Source organism: Lampris incognitus, chromosome 2 (genome assembly GCF_029633865.1).
Source record: "Lampris incognitus isolate fLamInc1 chromosome 2, fLamInc1.hap2, whole genome shotgun sequence".
Classification (NCBI taxonomy): Eukaryota; Metazoa; Chordata; class Actinopteri; order Lampriformes; family Lampridae; genus Lampris; species Lampris incognitus.
In genome coordinates, this window is record NC_079212.1 from 133,700,900 (window position 1) to 133,720,677 (window position 19,778).

The window sequence follows — 19,778 nt, forward strand, 5'->3', positions numbered from 1 at the left end:
AGACTGTACTGGGTAAATAAAGAGTTTACTGCTTGTTTTGATCATATGTTTGCCTTAATTTTGAGCATTCTCCCCCTGCGCTATTAAAATCATTTCTTCTTCGCCGTGATTGGACGCATTATCAGGAATGGTCTGCAAACCCGGAAGTGGGGCGGTATCGCTGCTTTGCTGTCGAGTCACCTCTATCAGACCGGAGGAAACCAAACAGCTATAATGCAAGATAACCAAATGACCCTGGGATAATTAGATAAGGGTCGGTTTTTATGAAATTGCTCAATCGCGTCACTCGTACTTTGCCAAAATGATGGAAGAAATAGACAGATTCCAAGTACCTCCAGTCAACGGAGAAACGCAGCCTTTGGTAAGGAGACGACAACATTTGATTGAAACCATTCCCTCGGATTTGATTTATCGTCTCAAATGTGTAACTTTGCCACATAATCGGGAGCGTGTCGTAGAAAACTACAGCGATAGACCCAATCATACCCTTTTAAAAACTGGATTTTTGCTGCTGGTTTGTGGACTGATCGTTTGTGAATGGATCACTTACTTTTATCCCTAGTGTAAATACGGGCAACGTTATTGTGGCCTTTAATTCATTCAGCTGGATGGAATCGTATGAGAACCGTTTCATGATAAGCGTTTTGATATGCGTCTCCATGATAGCTGCGCTTGGTTGTGTCAGTGTCTGACACAGGTTGTTTACAGCTTTTACACGTCAACATTATTTTGGGACGTGATTCTGGTGACGCCTGTTGGGTCGAACCTAGATGATGGACGGACTGTTGCTCTACATCCCGGTATAAACTACAGAGAAGGAGCCTAATGGGAGTAGGCCTGCTATGTAAGAAAGGCGAGGTTCTGACAGAATGTGTCTCTAACTTGCTTGTACAAACCAAAATATATGATTACTGGAATATGAGACAGTCAGATCGCTATTATTTTCAGTACCTTATTCTCTGGGTCCCAAGAGCATCGGTCTCTGTGTGAATGAAGAGACCAATCTGCGCCCTCTGCAACAACAACATATAGGCTATGCCCTCCCATAAGACATTTATCAACTTCTCCCAACCCTTAGGTTTCTCATTGAGTCGAGCCTTCTATTCAAGTATTATATCCCATTATTAGCATAGCAATTCATTAATCCCTAAACCATTGAATATGCAGGTCTTCCTATCCACACATTAAACCAAGCTCTTTTCAACAGCTGTCCCTTTCAAAGTGTTGGCCGTAGGGGATACGTTCTGGGTTCTAGTGCTACTCACATGCTCGCCCAACCTAATACCCATGAGACTCTCTTGGGGGAAAAAAAACAAACAAAAAATCGCAGAGCAACACTTTCTCCAGCACAGAGACTGTTTTTATTTATTTATCCGGCAGCAGCATTAGCCTCTGCTTATCTAATCAGTCTATTTTATCATGTTTTATTCCAGTGAGTGGTCTTTGAGTTGAAGCCAATAAAAAAAAATTAACATTTTAAAAAGTGCATTGCTACTTCTTAGAACCACAGAATCATAGTTGGAAATGGCTCTGCATTTTAATGCAAATAACTACATTGTCATTCATAAAGCTTATGAATCAATGTAGCACCTGGCTCTTATTTCACTTGAATAAAACAGCTTTATCTAGATGTTTATGACATGATGCGTCTGTTATGCAGGAAAGTACCCTTTAAACCAGAGACTGTGCTAAGCAGCAAAAAAAAAAACAAACCGATTAAGTGTAGACAAGTGTGGAATCATGTTCCCTGAATGCAGGTTTAAATAGTTAACACAAATATATAGCATATTTGTTATGATTTTAATTTTGTAGTTGGTGAAGAAACTATCCTCTGCCCAGTGACAATCAAGTCACTGCATCTATGATCTTACATTTAGGTTGTGTGTGTGTGTGTTTGTGTGTGTGCGTCAACCTGGGGTACATGGAACAGGTTAGTTTTCATCCCACCCGAATTATATACAAGTTCTAAAATCCGTGCAATAATCCTGTAGCTGCCCTTCACAAAACATTACATTATTAACCAGTAAGGCAGATGGCCAAAGACAAATTGCTATAGCACAAGTCTCAGTTTGATAGAAGTCTTCGCAGCACATTGAGATTTTAAGTTAGCCCTGCTGCTGTTTTTATACTCCATAAAGACAGCACACCACAGTTCAGCTAATCACCTGATCTCAGTCTTCACTGCTATTGGCCCAGAGAACACTATGATAGATAATCCTTCCAATCGTCTTGTGCCTGTGCTGTGTCAGCAGCCTTGTAGCTTCTCATCATCCAAAGCAGTAAAACAGTCTCCAGCAAGAGCACAGACTGATGATACAGACATACTGAGATGTCACTTTTTTAGTAAGATTGTGATTGTGGTGTGTGTGTGTATATTGCTGAAGGTCAGGGCTGATCTTGTCAAGGCTAAATCATGAAATTAAACATCGGCAAGCAAGTCACCTAGAACAATATATCAAGTATGACTAATTTGTTTCCTAGCACTGACCAGTGGCCTTACTTTTCAGTGTACATACTTCTTTTGATATGAAAATTGGACAAGTACCTCATTAGTGGTTTTTGTAGACTTTTGTTACCTATTGACCTTGAACTCTGTGTCTTGGTTATTTCAAAATTCATATGTTTAACCTACAATGTATAATGATAACAATAATAATCATAATAATGATGAATTATATATCATATTTTAGGTTAGACTCTTGTTTTTTCTGGCTCTTTAGTCTTCAGTAGCTCTGTTCTATCTACCACACGCCACGTTTAACCACAAGCCTATTCTAGTTCAAACATTAATAAAGCCTGAAATTATCTGGTGGCTGCCAGCCACTAGTTATCAGTACATGTGTTTTATGTGTACAGAAAGTGGCAAGGAGCTTTGGCAATGACAGCCGAATCTTGAATCCCCTTAATTATTCATGACTAGCTCTGATAACATGTTCAAAGGGACTGATCCTGTTTCATTTAAATACAGCCTTCTCTGTTGTGGTTGCAGCGTATGAAAAACATGAATGAGAATACTGCTGGGTAAGCCTAATGATCCAGGAGAAAGTGCCCGTCAAAAAATGTTTAGTCTATTGTTGTCAGCTCTCATGAATTATTGCAGCTAAATGAGTAGGCTAATGCTTTATCACCAGAAGAGACATTTGTATCCAATGAAAGCATAACTCTCAATTTGTCATTTATCGCTGTTTCTTTTGAGGGCTCCAGGAGATTAATGGCTATAGTTGGCTGCTTTAAATGTCGACAAAATTTGCTTTTGCCTTAAATGACAATATCTAAAAAAAATAATAATAATAAAAAAATACGCAGTTTATAATTTCTGTTGAATTTTGCCTCTGTATGGGCTGGACATCATATACGTATGCTTTTAGCGTTTTGCTATACTGTTTTTCAAGACTGTATTTGGCAGCTGTGATTATATTTTGTCTTTAAGTACATTAGATGAGAATATGTGTACAAAATAAGATTTTCATTGTCATTGCTATATGGCTACACGCACATGAATCATTTTATCAAGATATGTAATTGACTGTAATTGGGTAATTGATTCTGTTATTAATAGTTCCTCCACTTCTCTTTTTGAACCTGAAGTTGAGTTGCCTGAAAAATGTGTCACTCATTTAGTAAATAAGGTGGAGAATATCAGGTCCCAAATCCAGCCAGGCTCTTGCATTTGTTCCATTCCACATGTTAATTCTGCCTATTTTACCCAGTTTCAACCTATTACAATTTCTGTGTTAGAGAGTACAGTCTCCAATATGAACTCCTCCTCCTGCATCTTAGACATCATTCCCACTAAGTTGCTCAAGGAGTCATTGTCAACTATTAGCCCCATTATTCTGCAAATTTTTAGTAATTCTCTGGCCTGTGGTTCTTTTCCAGACAGTTTCAAGCATGCCATTTCTGAAGAAACCTAATTTAGATCCCCTGTCCTTAAGTAACTACAGAACAATCTCCAATTTGTCTTTTCTAGCTAAGGTTCTGGAGAGAGTAATTTCATCTCAATTGATTTCTTTTATAAACACTAATAGTGTTTTTAACAGTTTCCAGTCTGGTTTTAGAGCACTTCATAGTACCAAGACAGCTCTAGTCAAGGTCACTAATGACCTACTGCTGACTGCAGACAGAGGTGACTGCTCAATTTTAGTTCTTTTAGACTTAAGTGCTGCCTTTGACACAGTCGATCACAAACATCGCTTAGAGAATTGGGTTGGCATCAAGGGCTCGGCTCTTAGCTTATTACGCTCTTACCTCACCCACAGAACTTTTTCTGTTGTTCTGGGTAACACTACTTCCTTGATGGCTCGGTTGAGTTGTGGTCTCCCTCAAGGCTCAGTTCTTGGCCCTCTTCTGTTTTCTATATACATGCTGCCCCTTGGCCAGGTAATTCAAAATCGCGATGTGCTTTACCATTTTTATGCTAATGACACTGTTATACACATGTCACTAAAACCCACAGATCCTAGCACCCTAGCAAATCTCACAACTTGCCTCTCTGACATTAAATCCTGGATTTCTGAAAATTTTCTTAAATTTAATGATGATAAGTCTGAGGTCATTCTGTTCGGTCCCGAAAATTGCATCAGCTCTTTTGTTACTAATCTTGGTCGTCTGTCAGGTAATCTTAAGCAGGCTGCTAGGAATCTTGGGCTAATGTTTGATGCTAACCTCGGTTTTGATAATCAAATCAAACCTATTGTTCAGTCATGCTTTCTCAAGCTCAAGGTAATCTCCAAAATTAGGTCATTTTTATCCATTGCCGATCTGCAAAAATTTGTACATGCTTTTATCTATTCTTGGCTTTACTATTGCAACACACTTTACTCTGATATCAGCAATGGCTCCCTCCACCATCTGCAGTTTATACAAAATGCCACTGCTCAGCTCATTACCGGGATAAAGAGGCATGACCATATCACTCCTGTGCTTGCCTCCCTACACTGGCTCCCTGTTATATTTTGAATTGATTTAAAAATTTTATTGCTCACTTTTAAGGCTTTAAATGGTCTTGCTCCTACATACACTTCTGATTTATTGACCTGGCATACGCCCTCTTGACCATTAAGATCCACAGATAGAGCCCTGCTGGTTATTCCTAGGTTTCGGTTTGTCATAAATGGTGATCGGGCTTTTGCTGTTAGAGCCCCTACACTTTGAACTCTCTTCCTGTTGAACTAAGACTAACCAAGGCTCTAGCTTCTTTTAAATCTCATCTTAAAATTTTTCTCTTTATGGAAGATTTTACAAATGTTTGATATTTGTTTTTATTTATTTATACTGTTTTTATTTTTACTCTTTACTTATTTGGTCATTCTTATTTTTGACTTGTGTTTTTTTTTCTTTGTAAAGCACCTTGTAACGTTGTTTTAGAAAAGTGCTATGTAAATAAAGTTGTTATTACTATTATTATTATTATTATTATTATTATTATAGTTATTATTATTATTTTATTATATGATTAACTTTGGTGATCTCGTTCAAATGCTGCTAAGATCATTTTGTATTCAACAGTTTTACAGTGAAAATGATTTGGTAAAACAGATCTGCATGAAGACATCTCCGTTTTAACATAATTTCAAATAGGCTTTAATGGTATTCGAGTGTTCATATTTTCAAGAACAGACCGAGCTATATTATAATATCATTTTTTTTAGGCAGCCAGTGCTTTCTTGAACTTTGTATCACATAAGGATGTCACACACTGCAGTAGCATACTATGGACTCTTTTATTATGGAATAGACTTTTTTTGTGCATAGACAGAATATTTCATGTGAAATTACAGGCCTGAGCTACAGTGATGTAGTTGCACTGAGGACCCTTTAAAATGTTGTGGCTAATTCCTAGAGAATGCAGGTTGATTGTAAGACACTCCCTGGCAGCCCCGTGTGGTCTGTGGGGTCTCCCAGTATGCAACAATGGTAGGCCTGTGGGCTGAACATAATGTTGGGCTCTGTCACTTGAGCAGGCCAAGCCCTGAGAGCAGCACAGCCCAACTCCCCTCTTTCTATCTGGGAAACCACGGCTCAGACAGAAACCCCCTCTGTTCTCACACAACCTCCTCTATATACAGTCACTGCTCATACAAGAGTGAATGCTCAAGCCTATTGAGGCTACAGACTTGGCAACTATGGTAGCATCACATAAGCTAATAAACTTGCCAGGGTATGGAAAGTAAGCAGGTCCTAAAAAGAGCCAGTTAAATGGGTATTTCAATAGATAGATAGATAGATAGATAGATTATGGAATATCTTAATTAGAAGTAAACCAAAGGGGCACTATTGCAGAGCTGACTGTACTAGCATCAACACTGTTGAATTTCAAGCCATCAAGGAAGTGAGAAGTTTGGATTGTATACTCTAAATTGCTGTGAATTGAGAATAAGGATGTATTAATGATATAAGATGTCATACAATATATTTGCTTTCTTGTATAATGTGATCTAATCATAGAAGGCTGTCATGCTCTTTAACATACAGTATGTGTTGTCTCATCTAGGACCCAACAGCATCCTCCACCTCAGAAGCAGATGCTGATACCAGAGAAGGAGAGACTGTGGTCATGAACTACAAGCCCTCACCATTGCAAGTCCAGATAGGTACTGTAACCCATACAATGCAAATGAATATTCAGTTACTGGTGGCTGGTGTTGGCACCTTGGAGTGGAAGAAAATTCATCAATGTTATTACTGGCTGGACTGACCAGACGGCCAGCCCCTACACACGTAAATGTCCCTGACTAACTGAGTGACCACATTAGCGTGACTGCCTGAGTGATTATGTTTAGCGTGACTGTCTGAGTGATCATGTTTGACACGATTGGGCTGCTGGATCAGGTGACCAACAACGTCACTGAAGTTACATGATTGATTTGCTGAGCGCTGAGAGGCATGAGGGAGAGCTCACAGTTAAAGCACCCCAAATAACAATCACTCTGAAAAAAATACTTACTGGCAAATTCACAGAGGGATTGCATGGCTTTTGCGGTCGTTAATCCTGCACAAATAAGTCAAAAAGAAACCGTGTAATTCTCAATGCACCCGCAAAGGGAGAAATACACCCCTAACTTCACTGTCAAGCAAATAATGTCTTGGTGCTCCGGTGCTTCTTCCTATGCTAAAGGTGGAGGTGCCAGTCAAGAAGAAAAGGAAAGCCAAAGAGGAGGTTTTTGGATGTGATGAAGTAGGACATGCAGGTGGTTGTCATGACAGAGGAAGATGCACAGGATAGGAAGAGATGGAAACGGATGATCCGCTGTGGCGACCTAATGGTGCTATTTGTGCATATTAAATTAGGTAATATGCATACTTTTGTTACAAAATTGGACCCTTTCCATGCAAATGAGCCTCATTGTAAAAAAAAGTCCAATTCACAAACACCAACGCTAATAGCTAGACACAGTTACAGTGAAAATTATTAGCATCTTCAGAGAGTTGGTGGTGACTGACGCCCTGACTTTCCAGTGATCATGGCAGCAGTGATTGTAGCCAGCCAAGGCATCATAATGCCGGGTGTGCTTGTGCGCGGATAGTTTGAAGGAGAATATCCCTTCTGGAAATCATTCGCAGATACAGGTTGCCAAGTCAGACAATTTTTGCTATATTTTATAACATCAAGGATGACATTGAACCTGCCTACTGTGTTTTTGGCGCAAAGCCACCATTTAAACTTTGCCACATGGGTATTTGCAATCAGATACAAACCAAGGGCATATTGCACCCAGCTAGAAAACTTTATGGGTGAGTTTGTGCTGTAATATCATTTGAGCAATATCTTTTCTAAATCGGACCTTGACATGGGGCAGATAGTGGTTGCAAGTCAGGCGCAATTCATGGTGCTATCAGTGGCCACAATCCATTCTTTGTGAAAATTGTGTTAACTTATATTTATTAGATTTTGAATTTTACAAATCACAGAATCGACATATGAAATAAATCCAGTATTATTCCCATCCCTCCTCTGCTCCCTAACATGCCCCCCCCCAACATTCTTCGAAATGACATCAAGTACAAATAAATATACAACAGATATACAACAACCTCATTCACATAAACACAGGCAAGGGAGAAAAGAAAAAAATCAGTTAATAATAATAATTTAAAAAAAATACACTCATTTTTGTTTAAATAAAACTCATTCCTAATTAGACTGCTACAGTTCGTCTTCATCCAAGAAATGATTAGGTTATGAACGATCCCAGTCTGTTATTTGGGTTAGGTTATCATAGTACAGGGGTGCCCAACTCCAGGCCTCGAGGGCCGCAGTGTCTGTGGGTATTTGTTCCAAGCATGCACTACACCACCTGATTTAACTAATTAGCTCACCTCTTGGACCAAGGAGGGAAAGGAATTAGTTAAATCAGGTGGTATAGTGCATGGTTGCAACAAATACCTGCAGATACTGTGGCCCTCAAGGCCTGGAGTTGGGCACCCCTGTCATAGTAGGTAAGACAAGGCCTCCTCCAGACTTTCTCAAATTTATTTGCATTCAATGTAAGTTTGATTTTTTTCAATCTTCAGGTAAAACATAACCTCTTTAAGCCATCTTGTATGGGATGGTGGCACCGCTCTCTTCCAATTGAGGAGGATGAGACGTCGAGCTAACAGAGCAGTAAAGGCAACCATATTGCACATTTCAGTTGACCACACTGCATCCTCTGGCCTCAATCCAAAGAGGGCAATAATGGGCTGAGGTACAATTGTCATATTATACATGTCACTAAGGGATTGAAAGACCTTTTCCCAAAAAGTCTGAAGGCTTGAGCATGACTAAAACATGTGTAACCAGTTTGCAGTGCTAGTCTTACATCGATCACAGGGGGGATCGATGTTTGGGTATATCCTTGCCAGTTTCTCCTTAGTGAGATGAAGACGATGAACTTTCTTGAATTATATTAGACCGTGTCTAGCACAAGGAGATGAGGAGTGTACTAGGTTGAGAATTGAAGTCCACTGGTCCTCTGCAAAAGACAGGCCAAGGTCTTGTTCCCAAACTGTCCTTAGGTTGTTTAGAGATTGTGGGTTAATAGTGTTAATTACATCATATATCCAGGAGATGGCCCGTTTGAGACTAGTATTAAATCCTAAAAGAGCATCTAAGGGGGTGCTTGGTGGTTGCTCTGGGAAATGGTGATGGCCTTTTTGTACCAAGTGCCTAATGTGAAGGTGCCAAAAAAAAAGGGAGCGTGGCAGGGCATGCTTTTCTGACAGTTGTTCAAATGATGCAAATACTCCATTTATATATAAATCTTTAACAACTCTAATGCCATTCCCATGCCAGGCCCGAAAAGCCAGGTCTAACATAGAGGGGGTGAAAAGGTGATTTGCAAAAATAGGAGCCTGAAGTGAAGTGTTTTGCAACCCAAAATGTTTGCGAAACTGTACCCAGATCTTTTATGTATGGGTAACTACAGGATTTTCAAAAGAGCCAGCACTAAGTGGTAAAGGGGCCGAGATTAAGGACGGGGGTTTCAATTTAAAAGATTCCAATTTTACCCAGAGTGGAGCTTCTGTACCATCCCTGACCCACATTATAGTGTTTTTGATATTGCTAGCCCAATAATAGTGAAGAAAGTGAGGCATGGCCATACCTCCTAACTTTTGTGGCCTTTGTAGAAATGACTTACGAATATGTGGGGTTTTGCCATCCCATATAAATCCAGTGAGGATTTGGTCCAGTGATAAAAAAAGTTTTTTAGGATTAAAAATCAGAATACTTTGGAACAAATATAGAAATCTAGGAAAAATATTCATCTTAATTAGGTTAATCCGGCCAGCTAGTGATAAGAGGTAAGGAGCGCCAGCGGTGTATGTCCTGCTTACACTGCTTGATCAGAGGTGTGAAATTTAATTTAAATAGCATGTGAAAGGAGCGAGGTACCACCACCCCGAGATATTTAAAGTGGAATGCCACTCTCTTGAATGGAAATGCTGTAGCTGGGATATTGAGGGCCACTGAGTTTACAGGATAAAGTTAACTTTTTTCTAAGTTCAACTTGTAATCTCAGAACCTTCCAAATTGTTCCAAAATAGACAGGGCATGTGGTAGCGAAGATGATGAGTTGGCAATATACAAAAGGAGGTCATCAGTATAAAGAGATCATTTATGCGTGGTATCTCCTCGGGTTATCCCTTCTATGGCCTGGCATTGATGTAAAGAAGCAGCAAGTGGTTCAATGGTGAGCATGAAGAGCAGGGGACTCATAGGGCAACCCTGTCTGGTAGATGTATGTAATGGGAAATATCTTGAATGTAAGTCATTCGTATAGACAGAAGCTAAGGGGGATGCGTATAATAGTTTAACCCATGATATATAGTTATTACCAAATCAAAAATTTCTCATAGTCCTAAATAAATGTTCCCACTCCATGTGATCAAAAGCATTCTCGGCATCTAAGGATATCACAAGTCCAGGAACATTCGACCGAGTGTGAGTGTAGATAATATCAAAGAGCCTAGGAATATTGAAGTAGGAATGCCTGTTTCTAATAAAGCCGGTTTGGTCAGGAAGTACCAGATCAGGAAGAACATTCTCGAGCCGCCGAGCAAGGGATTTAGCAAGGACTTTATAATCCACATTTAGAAGAGAAATTGGTCTATAAGATTCACACAGTAGAGGGTCCTTGCCCTTTTTATCCAGGAGACAAATAGAGGCCTGATTCAGGGCTTCAGGGAGATTCTTTGTGAATTTGCCTGTCAATACAGAGTGAGTGTTAGAAAAACTAGAGACATCCGTAGATAGAAACAGATGAAAGAGGAGGGGGACTTAACAGATAATTATAATACTTATAATTGCAATTAAATTAAGTTCTCTTTCAAATCAAACATCCCAAGATATGAGTGGAAAGTATTGTCCAAAAAATATAACCATTCTTTTTACTCAAACGTAGCTTAACCATATCATGTGATATGCTTCTTCAGTACACTTTAACAACAAATATTACTGGGACCCATCCATTATCCAAGCCGCTTATCCTGCTCTCAGGGTCGTGGGGATGTTGGAGCCTATCCCAGCAGTCATTGAGCAGCAGGCAGGGAGGACACCCTGGACAGGCCGCCAGGCCACCACAGAAAATTGCAGATGGACATTTAATGAGGGCGCCCAGGTAGCATAGTGGTCTATACCATTGGGATCGCAGGTTCGAATCAACCAAGTGTGTTGGGCATCCCTACGGACACAATTGGCCATGTCTGCGGATGGGAAGGTGGATGTGGGTATGTGTCCTGATTGCTGCACTAGCATCTCCTCTTCCTCTGGTCAGTCGGGGCACCTGTTTGGGGGACTGGGGAGAATAGTGAGATCCTCCTGCATGCTACGTCCCCCTGGTGAAACTCCTCACTGTCAGGTGAAAAGAGGCGGCTGGCAACTCCACATGTATCAGAGGAGGCATGTGGTAGTCTGCAGCCCTCCCCGGATCAGCAGAGGGGGTGGAACAGCGACTGGGACAGCTCGGAAGAGTGGGGTAATTGGCCGAATACAATTGGGGAGAAAAAGGGGGAACATAAAAAAAAACATCCAGGAATTCACATTATAAACACCACCATTGGTGGTGTCCCTGTAACAAATTCACCATACATGGTCCAGCCATATACTAGGTTTTGACCTAGTCTTGTTTTATTGTGTTTGCACTTGTGTTTACATTTCCTTTTAAAGCCATCACCCCTGTTTTGACACTAATTATAGAACTTTTGCCCATTGTTACTTGATCAAATTGGTGTCTGTGTCTAGCAGGGCCAACAACCAGCATCTCAGTTTTATCCAAATTTAAAAGCAGGAAATTTAGTGACATCCTATTTTTCACAGTAGCCAAGCAGGCCTCTAAATTAGTTATTTGGGTATGATCATCAGCCCTTATGGGCTAGGCATGTACAGCTGAGTATCATCCGCATGGGAATGGAAATTTATTCCATAACTCCATATAATTTGGGAGAGAGAAATACGCTTCTTTCACAGCAGATAGAGCACACATATATCAGTAAACACACGTGTCCATCCATTATCCAAACCACTTATCCTACTCAGGGTCATGGGGATACTGGAGCCTATCCCAGCAGTCATTGGGTGGCAGACAGGGAGACACCCTGGACAGGCCGCAGTCCATCACAGGGCACACACACACACACACACACACACACACACACACACACACACACACACACACACACACACACACACACACACACAACCACATTCACACCTAGGGACAATTTAGTATGGCCAGTTCACCTGACCTACATATCTTTGGACTGTGGGAGCAAACTGGAGCACCCGGAGGAAACCCACGCAGACATGGGGAGAACATGCAAACTCCACACAGAGGACGACCCGGGATGACCCCCAAGGTTGGACTACCCCGGGTCTCAAACCCAAGACCTTCTTGCTTCGTGCTAACCACTGCGCCACTGTGCCGCCAAAAACACACATGTCAAGATAGGTAAAAAAAACTTCCAATTTTGATTTTCGCTGTTTACATATACGTATTAGGTAGGTGGCACATGTCAAAGTAACATTCACATGAATGCCAGGGCCCAAGGTTTCCCAGCAGAACATTGCCTAGAGCATCACATTGCCTCCACCGGATTTCCTTCTTCTTATAATGCATCCTGGTCCATCTCTTCCCCAGGTAAACGATGCACACACACCCGGCCATCCACATGATGTGAAAGAAAACATGATTCATCAGACCAGACCGCCTTCTTCCATTGCTCCATGGTCCAGTTCTGATGCTCATGTGCCCATTGTAGGTGCTTTTAGCAGTGGACAGGGGTTGTCATAGGCACTCTAAGCGGTCTGCGGCTACGCAGCCCCATACACAGCAAGCTGTGACTCACAGTGTTCTGATGCCTGTTTATCATAGCCAGCATGAACTTTTTCAGCAATTTATGCTACAGTAGCTCTTCTGTGGGGTCGGACCAGACGGGCTAGCCTTTGCTTCCCATGCGCATCAGTGAGCCTTGTGTGCCCATGACCTTATTGCCGGGTCACCGGTTGTCCTTCCTTGGACCACTTTTGGTAGGTACTGACCACTGCATACCGGGAACACCCCACACGACCTGCCGTTTTGGAGATGCTCTGACCCAGACATCCAGCGATCACAATTTGGCCCTTGTCATAGTTGCTCAGATCCTTATGCTTGCCCATTTTTCCCTGCTTCTGACACATCAACTTCAAAAACCGACTGTTCATTTGTTGCCTAATATATCCCACCCCTTGACAGGTGTCATTGTAATGAGGTACTCAGTGTTATTCCATTTGCCAGATAGTTGTTGTTCCAACAGTCCTTGGCTGGGGTGGCTGTTGTCTCTGATAATGTTCATGGCCTTCTTCCTATACCTCCAGGTATAGAGGTCCTGCAGGGCTTGGGTAGACAGGCTGTTGGACAGACAGTCAGTATTACTATAGAACTATAGTTTGATGAATTTTGTAATACATTTGACTACTGGCATTAGCTTTGGTCCAAGGATCTTATTTTTACAAGGTTGGGAACATTTTACTGCCGAGCTGACGGCACACAAGCGAAAGTGGCTGCCTCACCTTGTTTGTGGTCCGGTTGCTTTACACTAGATCTATTTCTTTCTGTTTCCTACATCGAACTACACTGCTCAAAAAAATAAAGGGAACACCTAAAAACACAATATAGACCTCGGATCAATGAAATATTTCAGCTGAAAATCTTTATTTATTAGACAGAGGAATGTGTTTAGAGCAAAATAACCTAAGAATGATCAATGGAAATCAAAATCATTAACCCATTAAGGTCTGGATTCAGAATCATACTCAAAATCAAAGTGGAAAATGAGAACATAGGCTGATCCAACTTCTGTGGAAATTCTTCAAGACGATTCAAAATGAGGCTCAGTAGTGTGTGTGGCCTCCACGTGCCTGTATGCACTCCCTACAACGTCTGGGCATGCTCCTGATGAGACGATGGATGGTCTCCTGAGGGATCTCCTCCCAGACCTGGATCAGGGCATCGGTCAACTCCTGGACAGTCTGTGGTGCGACATCGCGTTGGCGGATGGTACGAGACATGATGTCCCAGAGGTGCTCGATTGGATTCAGGTCTGGGGAACGTGCAGGCCAGTCCATAGCATCAATGCCCTCGACATACAGGAACTGCTGACACACTCTGGCCACATGAGGACGAGCATTGTCATGCATGAGCAGGAACCCAGGGCCCACTGCACCAGCATATGGTCTGACAATGGGTCTGAGGATCTCATCCCGGTACCTAATGGCAGTCATGGTACCTCTGGCTAGCACGTAGAGGTCTGTGCGGCCCTCCAAGGATATGCCTCCCCAGACCATCACTGACCCACCGCCAAACCGGTCATGCTGGAGGATGTTGCAGGCAGCAGAACATTCTCCACAGCGTCTCCAGACTCTCTCACGTCTGTCACATGTGTTCAGTGTGAACCTGCTCTCATCTGTGAAGAGCACAGGGCGCCAATGGCAAATCTGCCAACCAAGATGTTCTCTGGCAAAGGTCAATCGGGCTGCACGGTGTTGGGCTGTGAGCACAGGCCCCAACTGTGGACGTCGGGCCCTCATACCATCCTCATGCATTCTGTTGCTCACTGTTTGAGCAGAAATCTGCACATTAGTGGCCTGTTGAAGGTCGTTTTGTAGGGCTCCGGCAGCGCTCCTCCTGTTCCTCCTTGCACAAAGGACCAGATAGCGGTCCTGCTGCGGGGTTGTTGTCCTCCTGCGGCCCCCTCCACGTCTCCTGGTGTACTGGCCTGTCTCCTGGTACCTCCTCCATGCTCTGGACACTGTGCTGGGAGACACATCAAATCTTCTTGCCACAGCACGCATTGATGTGCCATCCTGGATGAGCTGCACTACCTGAGCAACTTCTGTAGGTTGCAGATACCGCCTCATGCCACCTCTAGTGGTGAGGGCACTAGCAAAATGAAAAACTAACCAAAGATCGGCCAGAAAAGATGAGGACAGGCAAATGGTCTGTGGCCACCACCTGCAAATCCATTCCTTTTATAGGGGTTGTCTTGCAAATTGTCTAATTTCCACCTGGTGGAAATTAGACAATTTACCAACAGGTGAAATTGATTCACAAATTAGTGTTGCTTCCTAACTGGACAGGTTGATATCTCAAAAGTGTGATTGACTTGGAGCTACATTGCATTGCTTATGTGTTCCCTTTATTTTTTTGAGCAGTGTATATTAGCATACTTGTAACATTGTCTGTCCAAATTAATCACCGCATTGTCGTCACGTTTTTTGGGTGGATAAAATAAAGGCACTCTAAATTAAAAATAAAATAAAAGCACTCTAAACTAAATTAATGCAAGAAAAGTCATGGGTTGCAGCTTTTAGTTCAAGTTATGAAACTCTATGGTTATGCTGTAGCACCTTCCAAATACTATTTTGTTCACAAACTAACAAATGTTAACGTGCTTGAACAATGAGTTCATGCAGAGTTACATCTTTCACTACTACATCAACCATTTAAGCAGCAATTCCCTTGTTTAATTTAGCCTTAAATTAGATCCATCCTCTTTGACAAGTGACAGGTTCGAGTTTGTAATTGTGTCTTTAGGCCATTTTGAAAATGAGCAACCAGGATGGAGCAAAGAGGAGGGAAGAAAGAGACAAGGTAATGCTGTGATCTCATGAATACCTCCAAGTAATAGATTGGTGCTGTTAGGCTGGATCATGATTTACAGACTCTTGCCAGCCTGTAGGGCGGAGGTGATACTAACATCGTAACCTAAACTACCATATAATTAGGATGTACAGGTTATTTTGTGTCGAGGTCAATATTAGGTCATATACAGTCTTTTAATTATTACAAGTTAGTTTTATCAAAATTTCAGAAATGTAGCAGCGTAGGGTTGGGAATCGGCAGATACCTCCTGATTGGATATTAAAACACTATTTTAAAGCAGATTTGATACGTATTGCAATTTTTAAAGAATATCACAACATTATAAATACGTATTGCAATTCAGCGTTGCAATTTTGTAGGGCTCCATCCCTTCTGATCTACAGTAAAATGTGAAAACTGCAGTAATCAAAACAAAATATACAACAAAAATGCATTTATTTTTAGCCGCGTTGGAAAAAGCTGAAAACACGAGTATGCTTCCCCGAGTAAACATTGAAAAAATTCAAATTCGAACATTCAGAGATGTAGAAGTCATTACATCAAACCCCTTCACAGCATCTGTTAGTCGTGCTTCATTGCAGTGATTCATGGGAAGTGCTGCAATATTGAAAATGTCACAGCTTAGTGTTGTGATTTTGAAATGAATCATGTTTTTGTTTTCTCCTTCACCCCCATTAGCAGTGGCAGTTGAGGTGTTTAACCTTAATTAAGTGTAAATTACAGATCTCATGTCCTCTGGTTTCCCAGATAAGCAGAGGGATCTTGTCAGAAAGGGATCAGTGAAAAACGGCACCGTGGGAAGCCCCGTCAACCAGCAGCCCAAAAAGAATGCCCGCACAAGGTAACGACTTCACCAGGCTATTTGTTTCTCTGTCATGTTCACCAGCTCAACTGAAAATTACTTTTGCTTAATTTATTTTATCTTTTTGTTGTTGTAAGTGAAGTCTTTTTTTTTTGTGTCTCCCATTCCTAAATCAGATATTGTATTTTGGTGGTGGTGGGGTGGGGTGGGGTATGGATCTGTCTCTATTCTGTTCTGTTTGTTAGTTTGTTTGTTACACTGTTGTACTATGTTTCTGGCACAAGGTGGGGCTCTACCAAAAAGTAACAAATATAGAGAATAACGTGACGAAACAGTTCAGTCATTTTGGCTGCTGTGTTTCTTATACTACGTGGGAAGGAGGTTTATAAGCACTTTGCTAGACTAATCATGGAAGCTGATCAGCGCATCATGGGTGGAGGATGACATGATGCTGTTGGCTTGTTGTTCGGTTGAGTTTTGTTATCTTTTCATGGAAAATTGTGCAGCTAAAATGCAAAAATATACATAAATATACATAAAACTTAGTCATTATGCAACAGAAACACAAAAACCATCAAGGCCTTGAAGATAAGAGGAAGTTTCTTGATGGTCCAAGTGCAAATAATGATAAAGCGAGTTAAAAGCATTTGTCCTTAACCCATTAGAACCCACAATAAAAGAACTGACTCATCTGTATAATCCCAGTCTCTGGTGGATTAGTGGAGATGTAAGCAGCCATTTTCTGCAGACGTGTCTGGACCCAGAGCTTCAGGGGCCAGAAGATTATCTAGCAACCCCTGCAGTCTGAGGGCTGCGGATCAGCCCCAATTTCTCTCTCTTGTTGTAATGATTGGAGAGTGCCTTACCCCTCCCTGGTTGTGTAGAAAACAAAAATAAAATAAAAAAAATCTTATTCAGAACACTTTGAGTAAGTGCAAGTAGGCCTACCTATTCAGGGAGAAAATCTGCAGGACACGGGGTACTTGAGGACTGGGTTGAGAAACACTGCTCTATAGTAATTTAATTTGTTTAATAGTATCAACAACAATGCATGATATTACTTTTTTTGTTGGTTATTGCTATGTACAAAGTTTTCATCCGAGTCCTGTTTTATAGTTGTTTTTTTTTGTTCTCATATGTACTGTTTTCTCACTCCTCTTTCAGGTTGGTGGTGCCAAACAAAGGTTACTCCTCTTTGGACCAGAATCCAGATGAGAAGCCCTTGGTAGCCTTGGACACTGATAGGTAACTATCTGATAGCAACATGTTAATGTTTCATTATTTTACAATATTCAGAAATGAACCAATATAACCAGAAACGTAGCTGGTCTCATTGTTATGGTACAGTAATCTATAGGCCTAGTGCAACTTTAGGGTTTTCTCAGCAGAAGGGGTCCTAAAAGCCTTTCCAGAGCACAGAATAAGAGGATAGCAGGGTTAGGATTTGAACAAGGAAAAGCAGCTCAGAGAGTTCCCTTCTGGTCCCTGAAGTTACCCTGCACCCACATGTCTGCTTGACACAGATGAGGCCCTCCCACTGTCTCACACCCTCTATACACTATGATGCTCTCGCTCTTTCTCTCCCAGAAGGCGGTCAAGATTACATCACATATTACATCATTTGTTCTTTCTGACACACTTTCTGACTCAGTCACAAGGGACATGCGATTGTTTGCTGTACACATTTCTCTTGTTTCATCTGCCAGCGCTGTGTGAAAGGCAGTTTAAGGGAATTCAACGGAAACCACCAAGTTTCGTTAGCACGCCATCGTTGTTCCTTAGACCGACCGTCCTACAAATTGTCTGTTAGTATTTAATATGCTGTCCTGTGGCAGCATGTATTCTGTCTGCTTGTTCAGCCTCACTAATGAGGCCAGTCATTTCTGCACCGATCAATGGACTAGATTGTGTCCGCTGGTTAAAATGCTAAATCAATTCCCTGGAAATGTCAAGTCCTTAAGTTCCGTAATTGCCTTCCATGCTGATACACAGATAAGAGATCCACCTGCTAACTTCTGATGTTTAACTATTCAGCTATCTCATTTGTTTCCCAGCCTTGTTGTTTGGATGTTTTGTTTTCTGGGTGGCCTTGCCTGACTGTCAGTATCTGCTGTGTTTCAGTGATGATGACTTCGACATGTCTAGATACTCCTCTTCAGGATACTCCTCAGCTGAGGTGAGATGTGTGAGGGAACAGGTACCTATAAACTCAATAAAATATATAACCTCACCCCATAAACAGTGTCACTTGGTGTAATCACCAACATCCCCACCATCGTCTTGTGTCACATCCTCACTTCAGGTATTTATATACTTAATAAAGTGAAATTCATGCAGCATTCATATTGGTCATTGAGTGTCATCTCTACTGATGTATCCCTAGTAACAGTAGTCCTCATAAATAGTTCTCCAACTAGACTGAGCCCTCTTTGTGTCCTCTCCATAGAATACAACTGGTCTTTTTGTCATGTAAGGAATTCAGTCTAGCATGATTTTGAATATAAAGTACATGCTTTATCTACAACATTTATAGAGTCAGCATAGTAAGCAATTGTATTTTCTAACAATATATATATTCTTTCTAACAATATAATTTTTATACCATAAGCAATATAATTTTAATACCATATGCATGAGAAAAAAAATATCTCTCAAAATTGCACTGATGTTTCTTGCCCTTGATATATGCAGCAGATCAACCAGGACCTGAACATCCAGCTCCTGAAAGATGGGTACCGACTAGATGAGATCCCAGATGATGAGGACCTGGATCTTATTCCACCTAAAGCAGTCAACCCCACCTGCATGTGCTGCCAGTCTGCCCCATCCACAGCCTGTCAAATCCAGTAACGAGGCCCACCCTAGAATCTCTTCCCTGCTGCAAAACAGCAAGTAGCAAAACATCACTCTGGAACAACTGTTGGCTGGCAGTGGCACAACAGGGGAGAAAAAAAGATTCGATGAAAATGGATGAAGTTTAGAGAAAAAGGTCAACGTGTACAATACCTCTCCATGCATGTTCCTCCTATGGCAGGATTGGTGCATCTTACTTCTGCAGTATGAATTACGGAGGGGACTCCTCACTCCAATGGACAGTAATAAGGGATTTTTTTTTTTAATCCTTCTTCCTTTTGGTTTAATTTCATCATTGTGAATATTCTGGTACAAAAGGACCACAAAGGAATGTACCATGTACAAAGGACAAAATATATAAAGTTTAACAAAGGCTAGATTCTACCACATCTTATCCAATACTGTGGCAGTGCATCAACCATGGAGTCGGCTCCAGGCAAGGCATCATTAATGGTCAAAATCAACGAAATGAATGTGATGGTTTTGAGTTGAGTGGGTTTGCG

At 41.4% G+C, this 19,778-nt stretch overlaps 1 protein-coding gene across 3 annotated transcripts; it reads left to right on the forward strand.

The window, feature by feature from the left end:
- Window positions 1-301: 301 nt before the first annotated feature.
- fam219aa (family with sequence similarity 219 member Aa) lies at window positions 302-19,402 on the forward strand. 3 transcript variants are annotated; one of them, XM_056275003.1, is made up of 6 exons: window positions 302-361; window positions 6,494-6,593; window positions 16,368-16,461; window positions 17,587-17,667; window positions 18,544-18,598; window positions 19,114-19,402. In XM_056275003.1, exons 1-6 carry the CDS (start codon window positions 302-304, stop codon window positions 19,270-19,272), a joined length of 549 nt encoding a protein of 182 aa, XP_056130978.1. In that variant the 3' UTR covers window positions 19,273-19,402. The 3 variants fall into 3 exon arrangements, with proteins under 3 accessions (XP_056130978.1, XP_056130979.1, XP_056130980.1); XM_056275004.1 differs by having other exon boundaries at window positions 19,117-19,402; XM_056275005.1 differs by having other exon boundaries at window positions 302-328; window positions 19,117-19,402.
- The last annotated feature ends 376 nt before the right edge of the window (window positions 19,403-19,778 follow it).

Excerpts from the sequence above, each read along its gene's own strand:
- fam219aa (XM_056275003.1), top strand. The coding sequence starts at position 302 with ATGATGGAAGAAATAGACAGATTCCAAGTACCTCCAGTCAACGGAGAA. Across the intron at positions 16,462-17,586 it reads AAAAAGAATGCCCGCACAAG|GTTGGTGGTGCCAAACAAAG; the intron begins GTAACGACTTCA and ends CTCCTCTTTCAG. Across the intron at positions 18,599-19,113 it reads CAGGATACTCCTCAGCTGAG|CAGATCAACCAGGACCTGAA; the intron begins GTGAGATGTGTG and ends TGATATATGCAG.